This window comes from Mustela erminea, chromosome 6, assembly GCF_009829155.1.
Source record: "Mustela erminea isolate mMusErm1 chromosome 6, mMusErm1.Pri, whole genome shotgun sequence".
Taxonomy (NCBI): Eukaryota; Metazoa; Chordata; class Mammalia; order Carnivora; family Mustelidae; genus Mustela; species Mustela erminea.
This window is the reverse complement of record NC_045619.1, coordinates 111,173,294-111,189,289: the sequence shown is the minus strand read 5'-3', so window position 1 is coordinate 111,189,289 and position 15,996 is coordinate 111,173,294. Positions and strand designations below refer to the sequence as shown.

At 46.2% G+C, this 15,996-nt stretch overlaps 1 protein-coding gene across 1 annotated transcript; it reads right to left on the bottom strand.

The window, feature by feature from the left end:
- Positions 1-1,646: 1,646 nt before the first annotated feature.
- FZD8 (frizzled class receptor 8) lies at positions 1,647-8,013 on the bottom strand. Its single transcript, XM_032349291.1, has one exon. It carries the CDS (start codon positions 7,124-7,126, stop codon positions 5,039-5,041), a length of 2,088 nt encoding a protein of 695 aa, XP_032205182.1. The 5' UTR covers positions 7,127-8,013; the 3' UTR covers positions 1,647-5,038.
- Between the last annotated feature and the right edge of the window lie 7,983 nt (positions 8,014-15,996).

Below are 15,996 nucleotides of genomic sequence, written 5' to 3'. Positions count from 1 at the left end.
GATGGCATGACCTTTGGCAAGTCTAGGCTTCATTGGGCTTCTGGTTTTGGGGATCTGGTCACAATACAGCTTCAGACTCAGTAAGCAAGACCTGAGACTCCACATTTCCATCATACTGTCCTAGATCTTGCCCCTGCCACTTGTCAATGAAGTAGCAAAGTTCTTGATGATCCTGGGATCTCTGTCTTTAAGAATTCCACGATCTTGGTAGGTGAACTCTAAGATCTTTAGTCTGTATCTCCTTGACTAGTGCTGCCTCCTTCTTTCCTGTCCCTACCAACCATTCAGTTCTCAGAACGAGGAGCCTTCAGATGTGGGCCTTGTAAGGCTGCCTCTTCTCTATATGCACTTCTCACCCCCCCACCCCTGTTAAAGGCCTGGTCTTCCCACACTGCTGTGTATGGAAATCTTCCTCCCTCAGGGTCAGACATTCCAATGCAGATGCTTCCCCCTTCCTCCTTTTGGCTGACCTTGTTTCCCAGCACAGTTTCTATTTCTGGGTGTGTTTCCACAAACACCTGGCTGGATAACAGGGGAGAGCCTGCATCCCACCCAAACCAACAGCATTTATGTGCAGCACTGAAGGGTGTCCACTGAACTCGGCAGATCAACTTCTGTGTGGAAAACTGGAAAGCAGCCGTTTTAAAAAAATAAGTCAACAACATGCCACCTCAAAATATTCTTCATGACTCATCCTTTCTCCCATTAAGTTTCAGATCCTCTCCCGTTAGGTGGTGGATCTTTGGTGACTAGCCTATTCTTTTTTTTTTTTTTTTTAAAGATTTTATTTATTTACTTGACAGAGAACACAAGTAGACAGAGGCAGGCAGATAGAGAGGAAGGGAAGCAGGCCCCCTGCTGGATCCCAGGGGGCCTATCTACCAGGACCCTGAGATCATGACCTGAGCCCAAGGCAGTGGCTTAACCCACTGAGCCACCCAGGCGCCCAATGACTAGCCTATTCTTTAAATAAAAGTCATTCAAAAGATAATTTAAAAAAGATAGACCTTTTCATTTCAATATAGCTTAACTGCATTTTAAGCATAATCTTTATATTGAGGATTTAATGCAATAAGATCTTGTGGGGGTTTAAACTGATGCAGTTTGGAGATCCCAAAGAATTCAAAATTCTGAATACAAAATGCTTGTAGGTCCTATGGGTGGGCTTTTTGGGGGGACAGGGCCAGCAGTGTGGGAGCTTAGTAGGTCTGAATGAAGGAATTGGAATGAAGGAAACTGCCCCCTCCTCCCAGCTCTGGAACTGTGGGCACCACAAGGTGGCAGTATGGCACCACACGTGGAAAGCCTATGGCTACAGTGATTGGTTTGGCAAATCTTAACAATGTTTGCACCTATACTTTCGATTGCATCCTGTACTCTGCAACTGCTTGAGTCTCTTTGTCTAATTATTGTTTTGGCGAGACAATCTGATTTCTTTCCCCCAAACTTTCAAGTATTACAGGAACCAGCAACACCATCAATGTAGGTTAAGAAACAGTAATGGTGACATTGTTTGCTCCTTAAACTTTCTTACACCCCCGCCTTTGTTTTATGGTACTTTCAAGTTGCACTTATTATAAAGCAAAAAGAAAGTGTTTTGCATAGCTTTTCCCACAAGTAATTGTAATGAGCTTTGGCTTTAATAATGGATTTAACCATATTAGACTTTATTCATATTGATCTTCTAGCCACACAGTAACCATACCCCTCCCCAGTCTGCTACCTCCACGTTAGACAAAATTAAAAAAAAAAAATAACACTTGTTCCGTATAGCTAATTAAGAACACACCTGTATATCACAAAGGGGAGTATTCAGGCAAGGGACTTATTCATTGGTCTAATGCAAATTTCCAAAATGATACTTTTCCTCCATGTTCCCAACCCCCAAATCAATTTTGTGTATATCTACCATTTGGTATTAGTAAATTTTCAACTCAAGTTTTAGTTTTAAAGGCAAAGAACCTTGTGTTTTAGTATCAGCCTCTAAAATCAGTTTTTAGTGATTACAGGTGCACGGCTTCTTACTAAGAGTTGCCCTAGAATAAGAGGGACTTTTTGCTTGTTTAATAAGCCTGTTTATATTGAGCACATTTATAGCCATCTTGTAAAAGCTATCAAATATGGCATTTTACAAAGATATGTTCAAAGATTAATGAAGGAAAAAAGCTTCAAAGTTGGACATTTCCCACCATGTCAGGTAGTGAAAATGTCTCCGTAATGAGAATACTGCTACATTAGATAACCAGTATGCTAAGTAGTGGCTTTTAGCTCTCTCCCTATTCCATATATGTGGTAAAGAATATGAGAGGTGCTCTCCCACTTACACTTTATAACTCAAAGTGTAGTTTATGGCTGGCTTATGTATGTTACAGCACATGAGTGTCAGTCACCCCCTGGGGTAGATGCAGGCCACCTATTGGTACATACGTCATAAAATAGTAATTCTTTAATAAATAAAAGTTCTCGGAGGTGAAGATTTTACAATGCCTCTGACTTTAAGAAATATAAACAGCATGATTAGCTAATGTAGGTGTCCTTACCGCATATCTAATTTAAAAATCCAATTAACACCAAGAGTGGCTCTGGAAAGGATTTGCAAAATGTTTCTACCAAGAAACTCTTCTTAAAAGCCTCTCACATGAGGAAGATTAGCCAAGGAAGTCGCTTTCAACCTATTAATTAAAAAACAATTTTTTTTTTAGCCAATAAATATTCCTATGAGGGAAAGTAAAGAGAACATTTTTAGCAGGATGCAGGGAATATGTCCCCTCCCACTATGCAATGTTTGATGCTCCCCATCATTAGCAGCGTAGCTGCCCATTTCTTATCTTGATTGACAGGTTAATAAGGGACCTGGGGCTATCTTTTCAGAATGAACACACAACCTTACCAATTACTTTTAAATTATTGCTAATCTGTCAGAAAATAACAAGCATGGGGAATAAAAATATCTGAAAAAGTGAAATGTCTGAAGAAGCTTTTACTTCCGGTGCTTTAAAAGGTTCAGTTCAGAAAACTTGCCAGAATTTAGTCAATAGATTTTAGGGAGAGGATTTTTTTTTTCTTTTTCTTTCTTTCTTTTTTTTTTTTTTTTTAAGAAAAACTTGTAGTTTATAATAGTTCATTGGTTCAATTAGGGGCGAAAAAGAAGGGAGTTTTGTAATGCAATTGTCCAGCAAAGGAAAACGCTTTAAATTGGGGGATTATGTGCACAGACCACCTGTAGGGCATTCAGAGCCCTTTTCTATAATGCTTCAACCCATGCCTAGCTGCCTGCAGGCTGGCTAACAATGCCGGGAAAAGCTGTTTAAAAGGCTGAGCGCACTTGTGCCTCTGGTCTTCACTAACTGTTACAAGTCTTCCTCTCTCTCGCTCTCTCTCCTTTTTAAAGTAAAAGTCCCACATCCCTTTAATGGAAGAACTTTAAGGCTCCGCGGTGGCCAATTGGTCTGCACCAAGAGGAGCCGGGCAGCAGGGAAAGAAACTTCAGACTATACAGCACATTTGGAGAGGAGAAAAGATCAAAGTTTTTCAAACTCAAAAGACCAAGTTCCCTACAGATTAACCCTATTCATTTAGCTCCTCTTAAAGGAATGATGTGCTGGGCCACTGGGCAGACAGGTAAAAAGTTCAACAATTGCCAAAGCATTCTTCTGCTAATTCAACAGCCTTCTGCTCAAATAAATTAGCTTAGTCTTGACAGAGGAACAATAGCTTTTTCTCTAGGAAAAGCAGCACATTTGATATACACAAGCCTGGAAGGTTATTAAGATGTTAACCCGTTAGTCTAATCCATTAAAGAGCGCCTGCTCCACTACTAGATAGTCAAGTGACTTACACTGTAAAGTGTGATCTATGGTTTAAAACATTAACCTCTACACTTAAGCAGTGTGTTCAGTCCCTGAAAACCCAGGTGCTTTCAAAATCAGGGACACCAAGAAATAAATGTGGGGTTTTGAAGCTTTTAGTGATATTGTACAAGATAAATTAACAAGGCCTGAGTGCAATTGTTGCCTTGCAAAAGTTCCATTTACATATACTAAGATGAGTGTTATTATCCATGGATGAGAAAAGGGATACCATGAAAACACCATCTTTTGGGAAGGTGCAAAAACTCAATTTTGATTTCAGTTCAACAATGATATTTACTTTGCTAACAACTTAAGAACTAGAGCTTAACAGGTCATTTTCTCCATGCCTAAAATCAGTGTACAGAATGAGAAACCAGAAAAGTCCATTTTTTTCAATGCATCCTTAGCAAGCACTTTAAAGGTAACAGCTTAGAAGAGGCAGGGGGAAAGGGTGATGCTTAAATCATTTATCAAAAGTCATTTTTATTGACAAAATAGAATACTTATATTTGTTCTTACAGGGGTGGCCTCTAAACTTTTTACAAAAAATGTACAGACTGTATATCTTTGGATATGTACATATTTTACACATTTTTACAATTTAACAAATAATTATATAAATACATCCTCTAATGTAAGAAACCCGTATTTACTTGGGGTGTATAATTAAGACATTTCTTGTTTGTTTATTTAAGGCATTTGCCTGGTCATTAAGAATACCCAAACCGTGCAATTCCATTAGGTCGCGGTCATTCCTCCTCTACAATATGTTAGGAGTAAGAGTTTACGTAGGACAGTCGAGGGAGAAAAATAGGTCCCTCAGGTGAAATCTGTAGATCTGGCTTCAAGCTCAGCAAATGGCAACCAGCGAGGGCTCCAAACCTTGCGTTCTGAAACGCAGCAGAGTCCACCCTCCTCTGCCAACAGAGATTAACGCCTGGCGGGAGGAGCTCCTCGCATATCAATGGAGGAAAGGGGGCTGGGTCTGGGAGCCTTCAATGCCAGGTACTTTGTTCTAAGCGAGTCATTCAAGTCCCAGCTAATGGATACCATTAAGAGTTCATTATCATGCTAATAGCAATCAACACGGTGAAGGGGTGGGAACCTCAGCCCACCGAGTGTCCCTTCGCTGCACTTGGTTTCCTCGCCCCCCTCCCCATTCCTTCCGGGTGCCCCCTCCCCTCCACTCAGACCTGGGACAACGGCATCTGCTTTGGATAAGACACGGAGCTGGCAGTGCCAGATCGCCACGTCAGGCCGGTGCTGACGTCGCTGTAGAGGGATCCCGCCCCACCGCCCGGACCCCCGCCCCCACCGGACCCCACGCCCCCACCACCCCCGGCTCCTCCGGGTCCCCCCGCGGCCGCGGCGCCCGCGCCCCCGCCCCCCGTGGCGCCCTTGCTGGCCCAGCAGCAGCGGGTGCACAGGGCACGCCACGACTCTAGCGTCTTGCCAGACCAGACCCACACGCCCGAGGTGATGCCCACCACGAGGCACATGAAGTACTTGAGCATGAAGACAGCGTAGTCGGGCCGGCGAGCCTGGTCTGGCTGCAGGTCCCGTAGGCACGGGCAGTTGTGCGTGGCCTCCCAGCGCGGGCGGTTGTGCTGCTCATAAAAGAGGCAGGCGACCACGACGGCGGCGGGCACGGTGTAGAGCACGGTGAAGAGACCTAGGCGGATCATGAGCTTCTCTAGTTTGTGCGTCTTGGTGGGGCCGCCCTGCTGCTTGATAACCGAGCGGATACGGAAGAGCGACACGAAGCCGGCCAGTAGGAACATGGTGCCAATGAAGAGGTAGATGACGAGCGGCGCCAGCACGAAGCCGCGCAGGTTGTCGAGGCTCTGGTTGCCCACGTAGCAGATGCCAGCCACCGGGTCGCCGTCCACGGAGCTGAGCGCCAGCACGGCGATAGACTTGACGCTGGGCACGAGCCACGCGGCCAGGTGGAAGTATTGCGAGTAGCCGGCGATGGCCTCGTTGCCCCATTTCATGCCCGCCGCCAGGAACCACGTGAGCGACAGGATCACCCACCAGATGGAGCTGGCCATGCCGAAGAAGTAGACGAGCAAGAAGACCACGGTGCACAGCGCCGGGCCCGTGGTCTCGTAGCGCACGTGCTGCTCCACAGCGCCCAGCTCCTCATACTCGCCGCGCCCGCCCGGGCCGCCCGCTCCCGCTCCTGCCGCGCCCGCGCCTGCCGCCGCCGCCGCCGCCGCGCCGCCCGCTCCTGCCGTGCCGCCCGCGCCCGGCGCGCCGCCGCTGCACGCCACCTTCTCGTGGCCAGCCACCAGTCGTACCAGGTAGCCGACGGACACGAAGAGGTAGCAGGCCGAAAGAAAGATAATGGGCCGCTCGGGATACTTGAAGCGCTCCATGTCGATGAGGAAGGTGGAGACGGTGGCGAAGGTGGACACGAAGCACAGCACAGACCACAGGCCGATCCAGAAAACGGTGAAGGCGCGTTCGTCCTGGCTGAAGAAGGGGTTGTGGCAGGGCAGCGCGCAGTTGGCGATCTGGCCGGTCTTGACGCGGTTGTAAAGCGGATGACGCTCGCTGGACACGCTCACCATGGGCGCGCGGCACTGGCAGCCCGGCTCGCAGGGCGCTGAGCCGCCGCCAGGGGGCCGCGCCTTCCCGCCACCGCCGCCGCGCGTGGGGGGCGCCGCTGCGTCCCCGCCGCCACCGCCCCTACCGCGGGACGGGGGCCTGGCCCCCGGTGGGCGGCCGTGGCCGCTGCCAGAGGGCGGCTGCTCACCCGGAGGCGGCGGCGGCAGGCGGCGCGGCGGACTGGGTGCGGCTGTGGTGAGGTCGGTGCGGTTGTAGTCCATGCACAGCGTGTCGGGGTTGCCCTGCTCCGGCAGCCGGTCGCAGCGCATGCGGTCGGGCCACGCGAAGCCGTACTGGCGCATGAGGGGTGCGCAGCCGGCCTTGGCGCGCTCGCATACCGAGCGGCAAGGAGGCAGGGGCTTCTTGTAGTCCTCCAGGCAGATGGGCGTGTACATGCTGCACAGGAAGAACTTGAGGTCCGGCGAGCACTGGATCTCTACCAGGGGCCAGAACTGGTGCACCTCCAGGCCCGCCTCATCCTGCGTGTCGTGGTTGAACTGGTTGGGCATGTACGTGTAGTTGTAGCCGATGCCTTTGCAAAGCGGCACGGTAATCTCTTGGCACGCCAGCTCCTTGGCGGAGGCAGCCGCCGCGCCGCTCGAGCGCTGCAACAGCGCCAAGGCGGCCAGCAACGAGGTCACTTCCAACAGGTAACCCCACTCCATGCTGCGCGCCGCGGCCCCGCGCCCTCGCCCTCCAGGCGGCGCGCGGAGGGGCGCCGGGAGATTCGGCGAGGGAGCCGGAGAAGGGTAAAGCGGGTGTCCTGTTGGTCTCTCTCCTGGAAAGCTTGTCTGCAGATAACCTAGTCCCTTCTCGGGACGCGTCCGCACAGCGGGGTCCGAAGCCTGGGCACCGGCGGTGAGGGTTCTGCAGGCGTGCACCACAGTCCCCGAGAGTCTGCCCTGCTGACTCCCGGTCGAACTCAGCCCTCTCGCAGCACAGCGGCTGGTCTCCGGCTCATCGTCCCTCTTTCGCTCGCTTTCTCTCCCGCGCGCCCGGCCACTTCTCCACGAGGCGCCGGCGACGGTGAGGTGACTTTGCCGGACACAGAGGGCGGCGGCACAGCAAGTTTCCTTTCGGGCCGCGGTGCGCAGTCAAGATGGCTGGGCCAGGCCGCTCCCCGCGCCGGGTCAGCCCCTGCAGCCCCCTTTCTGTCCCCGGGGACTCATGCTCGCCCCCAAAGCTGCGCAGCTCTGCTGCCGGAGTTCGGGACCCGCCTCCGCAGAGGCCTCCGCCCTCTTTCCCCGGCGTCGGTCCGTCTGTCCAGCTCCGGGACTGACAGACTCCGCCTCCGGTAAAAGTCCGCTCCGCGCTCCGGCCGGCAATCGGGCGAGGTGTAGGCAGACCCCTTCTTGCTAGACACACAAAACCAAATCCAGACCAAGAAGGCGGAGTAGACACCTGAGCGGCGCAGCCCGCGCCCAGCCGCCACCGCCTCCGCCGCCGCCGCCGCCGCCTCCTCCTTCTCCTCCTCCTCCTCCTCCTCCTCGGCGGGAGCAGCGCCCTTCACCCAACTTCCCGGCTCCGGCCCCGCTCGCGCCGCCCGGCCGGCTCATGAATATTTATACAGCGCGACTCGGTCTCCGCCCTCGGCCGGGAGCGCCAATCGCCGGGTGACGGGGCGGAGTCTATGCGCTCCCAAGACTCGGCCTTCCTTAAGGCGGTCAGGAGTGTCCCCCATGGCCATGCGCGCTTTCTGCAGCTGGAGTTTCGGTAACCTTGGGATTGACCGCAGAGAGCGAGGTTTTGCCATAAACGTCGCCACATAGCCCAGTGCGTTTGAGTTCTTGGTTCCTTTTCCCCGAGTCTGCTTTTGGGGACCGGGATGGGGGTTTAATGCACGTGCGTGCTTTTCCAAGCTCGTTTCAAACAAGTCACGTCCCTGCCTACTCATGCCCAGTAATATCAGTGACCCCGCGCACCTCCGTGAGCTGGGTCATTGGGAAACCTACGCGGACGCGAGTGTGCGGGAGCCTCACTGGGTCCGGGCTCTGCAGGAGACTTGGGAAGGGGTGCTCTTCTTGGGGCTCTTAGAATGATGCTGTTTGAGGCTTGGAAATGAGGGAGGAGCGGAAGGACGGGAGTTCATTTTGGATGATGGATCTGGACGGGGCGGTGGGGGGCGGTGCGCCCCAGGAAGTGTACGGGAGCACAGTCGCCGGTGCCCCAGGGGCACAAGAGGCGCCAGGCACAGGGGCTGGCTCAGTATTCTCTCGCTTCCGCTGAGTGGCCTCAGTTTCCTTACCTGAAGAGTCGGGTAATAGTGCGGATTTCAAAGGGTGTTCCGGTAGTTAGGTGGGATAAAGTCTGTAAAGCAACTAGGACACAGTGCTTCCTTATGAAAAAATAATTTCCTTTCCGAAAGAAAGGAAAGAAAGAAAAGAGAGAGAGAGAGAAAAGAAAAGAAAAAGAAAAAAAGAAAAGAAAGACCAACTTATAAGTAGGGCAGACTGCGTCTGGATTGTCTCTCTTCGCCTCGTACTTTTGGAACAAATACGTGTCTATACAAAGTTCACCGTTTTTCCAGAGCCTCCTTTTCTACCGTGGGAGGCGGTGCTGAGCCCTGGCGCTGACGCACCCACACGTATCAGTGATCCGCTAGGAGCAGAGCGGGACCCAAGCCGCTTTTAGCAGCCGCTTGGGACAACGCCAATGAGTACTTGCCCCTGCCAGCTCCGCAACTACTTTAAGATGGGGAGGGGAGGCGGAGGCCCGAGGGGCCGGCGGCCTGGCAGGTTCATTTACGCTTGTTAGGACGTCCTAGGGGGTTGTCTTTCTCTTAGAATGGAGTGTTTATTTTTTAATTGATGTGCTGTTTCATTTAGCGCTTGTATGGAACTCATGCTGTGGCTGTAATTACTGTAATCTCGGGAACAAGCATTTCAGTTAGCCAGGAGGGTGGCAAAATACGTTCTCTCTCTCTCTCTCTCTCTGTGTGTGTCTCCCCCCCTCCACCCCCACCCGATTCTCTCTTCTTTCTCTTTCTGTTTCAAGATTTTTGTCAGGTTTCATAGCAGGAACGAGTAGGGCTAGGAACCAAAGTTGTTGTGTGGGAACAGAAAGAATAATTAAGGGTATATTTGGGGTCAGTTCAGTTTGGGGGGGAGGTGTTGTTGGTGGTAGGTGGTGTTTATCTTTATAAAAACAATTTTGTCGTGGAACAAAAATAATTAGCAGCATTTGTATATTGCTTGAGCTAATGGAATCTGTGTCACCCCCTCCCCCCCCCCCCGTTTTTGGCAAATTCTGTATTTTGGCCAAGAATTCTAGGCATATCCATCAAGCTGTATACCTTTTTTTTTTCTTTTAATTGAAATCTAGTTAGAACCTCTTTACACTGAAAAACAACACTTCCTTCCCACTTTTGTTTTGGAAAAGCTAAACTCCGTAGGAATCTAATTCAAAGGCTTGAGAAATACTGTATTAGCTAATTCAGCAGAAAATGGTTGCTATTCAAAAATGCAAAGACTTGACCTTTAGTTGGTCTTTTCTATGGATTCCTTTCCCCTCTCTTCGCATTCGGAATTCCCTTTTATGGTGTGCTGAATGTAGAAAGTCACCTATCTCTTTTGTTGGTACTTTGTTCATAGACGGCCTTCTCCAGGACATCCAGCTTGCAGAAACCGCAGGTAATTGCTGGAGTCCTGAGAGCTGTGTGTAGGCAGTTCCCTTAGTAAGGACCCGCCTGGGCACTATGTTGTCCAGACCACAGATGGGAGGGGCTAGTTTCCAAAAGCAACACAGGTGGTGAAAAGTTCTACTGCTTTTCTTCAGCAGGAAAACGTCAAATAGTGAAGTTTAGAATTACACTATATAAATTTACTAGAATTAAGTAAAAACAAACTGACATTTGAAAATTGAGTCTGAAAATAGTTGATTTTGGCTTTTAATCGGCATTTAAACTTTTTTTCTTTTGAGACAAGATGAAAGCTTTGATGATGTGGAATGTGGAAATTTTTGGTAAGTATATTAAGCTTGCAGGAGAAAATAAGCAGACAAAAGTTCAGAGCTTTCAAAAATCATGGTACAAGCTTTTGGGAGAGCTTACTGATTTGTGAGGTTGAAACCATTTACATAAAAATCATTAAAATTTGCTCTTAATTGAGAGGATATAAGAATAGAATTTAAAATTTACTATTAAATGGCTACTTGACAGTCTTTGAGAACAGAAGAGACTTATAGTGTATAAAAAGCTAATTAGTATATAGAAAGCAATGACAGTTAGCTAAAAGACACTGGAATCATTTATCATCATTGCTGGCTAAATAATGGTCTTTTTTCTCTTGTATGTATGTAAAGCAGCTGTTTTTTAAGGGAGGGGAAATAGTTTTAGTAGTGACATAAATAATGTAAGAAACCTTCTAGAGGGATTTCTGAACAGATGTCTTGTTACTGAATAGCCTACAAGCATAATAATATATACAGTTGAGGCAGGAATCTAAGTCATAGGAGGGAATATTTCATAAAACATTGGATACCAAATTAGGTAGGAGACTATCAATATAGTATATGTCTTGACTGTAAGGAACTTTGGGGAAATTACATTTCAGTGGATTATAGTTTAAAAATCCAATATAAAAATCTCGATTCCAGTGTGAGTCCCTGTACCAACACCAATAAAATGATTCATTCAAGATTAAATGGAGAACCTTTTAGTAACTAATGAAATTCTTAGACATTATATAAAACAGCAATTGTTTCTTCTAAAAGCTTATTTTCTTTCAGGTAAACAAACAAGTATTATATCATTGGAGAATATAAAACTTGATAGGGTAATATTGGGGCTTCTTGGTATTTTAAAATCTTTCAGAAAATTTATGTTTTGAATCACTTGCTACATGGATGGAAGAAAAGGTATAGGTCAACTGACCCTGCTTCAATTTCTGTTAGAATTAAAATGGGTGAAATTATTTCCATGTTAACATTAAACTCTATTAACCATCATCCTCTTCTGTTTTCTCTACCACCAGGAAAAGGATTCTGTCAGAAGGAAGTACTCTTGCTGTGTCTGCTGTAGGAAGGCCCAGTTGTGAATGCCTGGAGACAACGGAGCCAAATATACACTAAGGGCCAGGAGTCAGATTCTCACTTTACATGTAGCTGCCATTTTGGGAAAAAAAAAAAAAAAAATGGCAATTGCACTGTCATTATTTCATTTTATAGTTCTTCTAAAATGTGTTTTAAAAATCAATAACTATTATTTGTTTCTCATTCATACTGCAATATTGGCTGGATACTGAAACTCTTCATGCCATAGGGTGCATTGTGCTTTAGTTTGGGAACTTTCAGGGCAATAGACCACTAAGTAAAACTGGCTTTGTTAAGGAGGTTACTTAATTAATATGGTATGTCAGTCAATCTGAAGCAAGAAGTTCCACCATTGTGACTCAGTGTTAGGCCTGCAGATAGGCTTCTAGGCTCTTGGCTTCCCCTTTGGTTACATGGGGCCTCTCGTTGTCAGGTCATCACATTTCATAGGACTGCAGCAGAGGCAAGAAAGATGGCAGAGCCTGCCCCTGTGCAATTGTCCTATTAGAAAAGAAAACCTTTCCTTGAAGATCTTCTCTTTAGGTCACATTGTTGGAAGAATTACACCATTCTTAGCTGCAAGAGAGGCTGGGAGAGCGAGCATCTGGTGGGTGGCAGGTGACAGGTGGGGTCTAGTGGCAGGAAGTCAAGGAAGTGAGAACGGCTATTGAGCAGGTAAACCACAGTCAGCTGCACATTACTAGTTGAAGTTAACTTTCAAGCAATATCGTTTAGTCTTTTAAGTCTTATATCATGTAATATAAAAAAACAGTCAAATATACTACAGGAGAAACTATTGAACCATCTGTGAAGGGCCATGCAAGTCAAAGAGTCTTTATGTTAAAAAATGTTGGTGTATAAGAGTTTACTTCTGGTAACAGTGATTCACTTAAAACGATGGTCTTTTACATTAGTAATACAGTAATAACCATAAGGGCACTGAGTGCATGGAGGCGATAGGGTGACAATGGCATTTCTTTCTATTTTGTTTATCTTTGACCAGACTTAGGTAATCGAATGTAATTTTAATTTGAGAGGTGATAGCACTTTATTTTTTGTCTGGTGTGAGTCTCACATGCTCTCTCAGAAGCAAATGTACTTTCATAGGATTAACCTTATTAGTTTATAAGAAGTATAATTCATAGTATAATGATTTAAAGACAGCATAAGAAAAAAAGGATGCATTAGAAGGTGGAATTTACATAAATTGTATCACATTAATATGAACTCCTGGATGCTTTCTCAAAACACAGTCCTGTAGGGTTTGGTTTGGTTTTCCAGTAGGGCGCCTGGTGGCTCAGTTGCCTAAGTATCTGCCTTCAGGTCAGGTCATGATCTCCGGGTCCTGGGATGGAGTCCACATTGGGCATCCTATGAGATATTGGGAGTCTCTCCCTCTCCCCTCCCCCACCCTGCTCATGCTTGTGCAGTCTCTCTCTCTCTCAAATAAAAATTTTTTAAAAAAATTAATAAAAAACCTATTCTAGAATGTGTTCAGAATATACTATTAAGTGAAATAAAGTGGGATATAGAACAATATGGTTTGAGCCTCAATTATATATACCATTATGTATGTATAGAAAAAACTAGAAAGAATCCATAGAAATATTACTTATAGTTGTATTTGAACCGGATTGACTAGGAGTAATCCTTATTTTTTCTTTTCTTAATGGTCTGAATTTTATACTTAGAAAAAGTCTTGAAACAACCCTAGACTTAGCACTTGTATATTGTTTTGTGCTGTTCTTCATTTTACATATTTTGTCCTTTTCCCTTAAATGGACCAAAATTACCAAAGAGCAGGAATCATGTCTTAGCTATCTTTTTCCCCACAGATATTCAATCCCATGTATAACCCTGTGCTGTCAAAACATGTGTTGGGCAATTTACAGATTGACTTATTATCCTTACCTTTGGTTGGATTCTCTATCCCAGTGATCCAGAGCTATCCTTCTGATTGAAGATCTGTGGTTTTGAATGGGATGTGAGGGAGGAAAGGACAAAGTTTGTTATTGCAGGGCCATAGAACTGGCATTAGAAGTAGAATTCTTTTTTTTTTTTTTTTTTTTTAAAGATTATTTATTTATTTATTTGACAGAGAGAAATCACAAGTAGATGGAGAGGCAGGCAGAGAGAGAAAGAGAGGGAAGCAGGCTCCCTGCTGAGCAGAGAGACCGATGCGGGCCTCGATCCCAGGACCCTGAGATCATGACCTGAGCCGAAGGCAGCGGCTTAACCCACTGAGCCACCCAGGCGCCCTAGAAGTAGAATTCTGACTCTTGGGTGGCTTAGTCAGTTAAGCATCTGCTTTCAGCTCAGGTCACGATTCCAGGGTTCTGGGATCGAGTCCTGCATCCGGCTCCTTGCCCAGCAGGGAGCCTGCTTCTCCCTCTGCCTGCTCTTCCCCCTGCTCGTGCTCTCTCTCTCCAACAGATAAATAAATAAAATCTTAAAAAAAAAAAAGAAGTAGAATTCTGATGGCTCTAGCCTTATCTGTCCTTGGCACAATGTCCAGATCTGCCCTAGGCTGATCTAGCTTATTGCACGTATTCTTAGGTCACAACTGTGCTATTACATAGTGATATGCCAATATCACTTTTTGGACCTTTCTTTTTACTGGTTATGGGTAAAGTGCAAGTTAGTGAAGGAGATTTTGTGCAGTGGTGGTGGAGAGAAGACCTGGTTTGAAACAGGCAGTCCTGGGGGCAATTCCAGCCTAGTTATTTGCTACTCATAGAGACAGGTAACCTGTAGCCTCTCTGAGTTTCACTTCTTCATGCTTAAGGTATGTAATGACAAATATGAGCCCCCTCCCACCATTGGTTGTGAGAGGTAGATGAGCCAAAATTTACAGGCACCAAGCACAATGTCTAGACTTTGATACATGAACTGAGCTTTGTAGGAGTTCACTCTTACTGCACAGAGGGATAGAAAATGTATCTTTGACCACAAAAATTGCTACAGGATGACGTTATCCTGCTTATCCTTAAAACATTTTTTTAATGGTAGGAAGATCTCCTTTGCCTCTCATTCATAAGTTCAGTCAAGATTTAGCACTAATTGTTCTGGTTACTATTAATGTGTAAAGGTGATCTCGAATTTCGGTAGATTAAAACAAACTTTTTTTTCTTTCACAATTTTAAGGGTCAGAAATTTAAAAGGGGGTTACATATCTTGCTTGGGATCTCTCTTATAGTTGCAATCAAGTATTTGTAGGATCACAGTCATCTGCAGACCTGGCAGGCATATATGACCAAGCTGGTTGACTCATGAAGCTACCAGCTGATATAAAAACCAGCTCAGATTCAAGGGCAGAGGCATGGATTTTCCTCAAAATGGAAGGAATTTGGGGAGCCATATTTTAAAATAGCCACACCAGCTAAATTCTGGGTCCTATGTTAAGTGTTAGGCTATAAAGATAGATGAGACATTGAGTTGGAGTTCTCTAAAGAAACCAAACCAATGGGATATATATGAATTATTATAAGGAATTGGTTCATGTGATTATGGAGGCTGGGAAGTCCCCCAATCCACCATTTGCAAGCTGGAGATTCAAGAAGGCCAGTGGTGTAGTTCAGTCCAACTCCAAAAACCTGGGAATCACCGGAATCGATGGTGAAGTTCCCAATCTCAGAGGAGAAGAAGTCTAATGTCTCAGGTCAAACATGCAGAAAAGGGGTGAATTCTCCCTTCCTTTGACTTTTGGTCAATTCTTGCTCTCAATGGATGGATGATGCCACTCACACTGGGGAGGGCAACATACTTTAGAGTCCACTGATTCAAATGTTAATCTCATCCAGAAAGACCCTCACAGATGCACCCAGTAATAATGTTTAGCCAAATATATGGGTACCCTGTGATCTAGCCAGGTTGACACATAAAATTAACCATCACAGATATTATTTCTTTTGTAGGGAACTCACATAGGACAGCAACAGATACACAACTACAAGCTATTTGGTAGAAGTATCTACCAAAGGGATACAGGGATTTTGAAGAACGATCACTTAGTTTGTTAATTTGAGGAGAGGCCTAATGTTCTAATGCATGTGACAAAGCATTTATGAATCTGGAAGATGAATTGTCTTTGCATTTGTTACACTTGTTCATGTAACAGCAAGAACATTCCTTGAACAGAAGCATTTTTATTTGCATTTAATCAGTTGACATAATTTGCATCATTGGCAGGTGACATTTAGATAGACAGAGTTCAGCATCTGTTACTGTATTTTCAGCTTTCAGGAAGAGGATGCTAGCTCAAAATGACCCAGAGGACACATTATCTCACATTACATGGGATCCGGGGGTGGGATGGCTGCAAAGTTGATTAATTCTGTGCATCTATAGACACTGTTGAGACAAGATCCTTTCTAGTTATTTCTTTGTTAGCATCAGTGTATTGGTTAGTTTCCCTCATGGTTCCAAAGTGGCTTCATATTGCTGGTTACAGCTCATGTCTTCACATACCAATATCCGGAGGCAGAAAGAGGGACATTTTTATGTATCT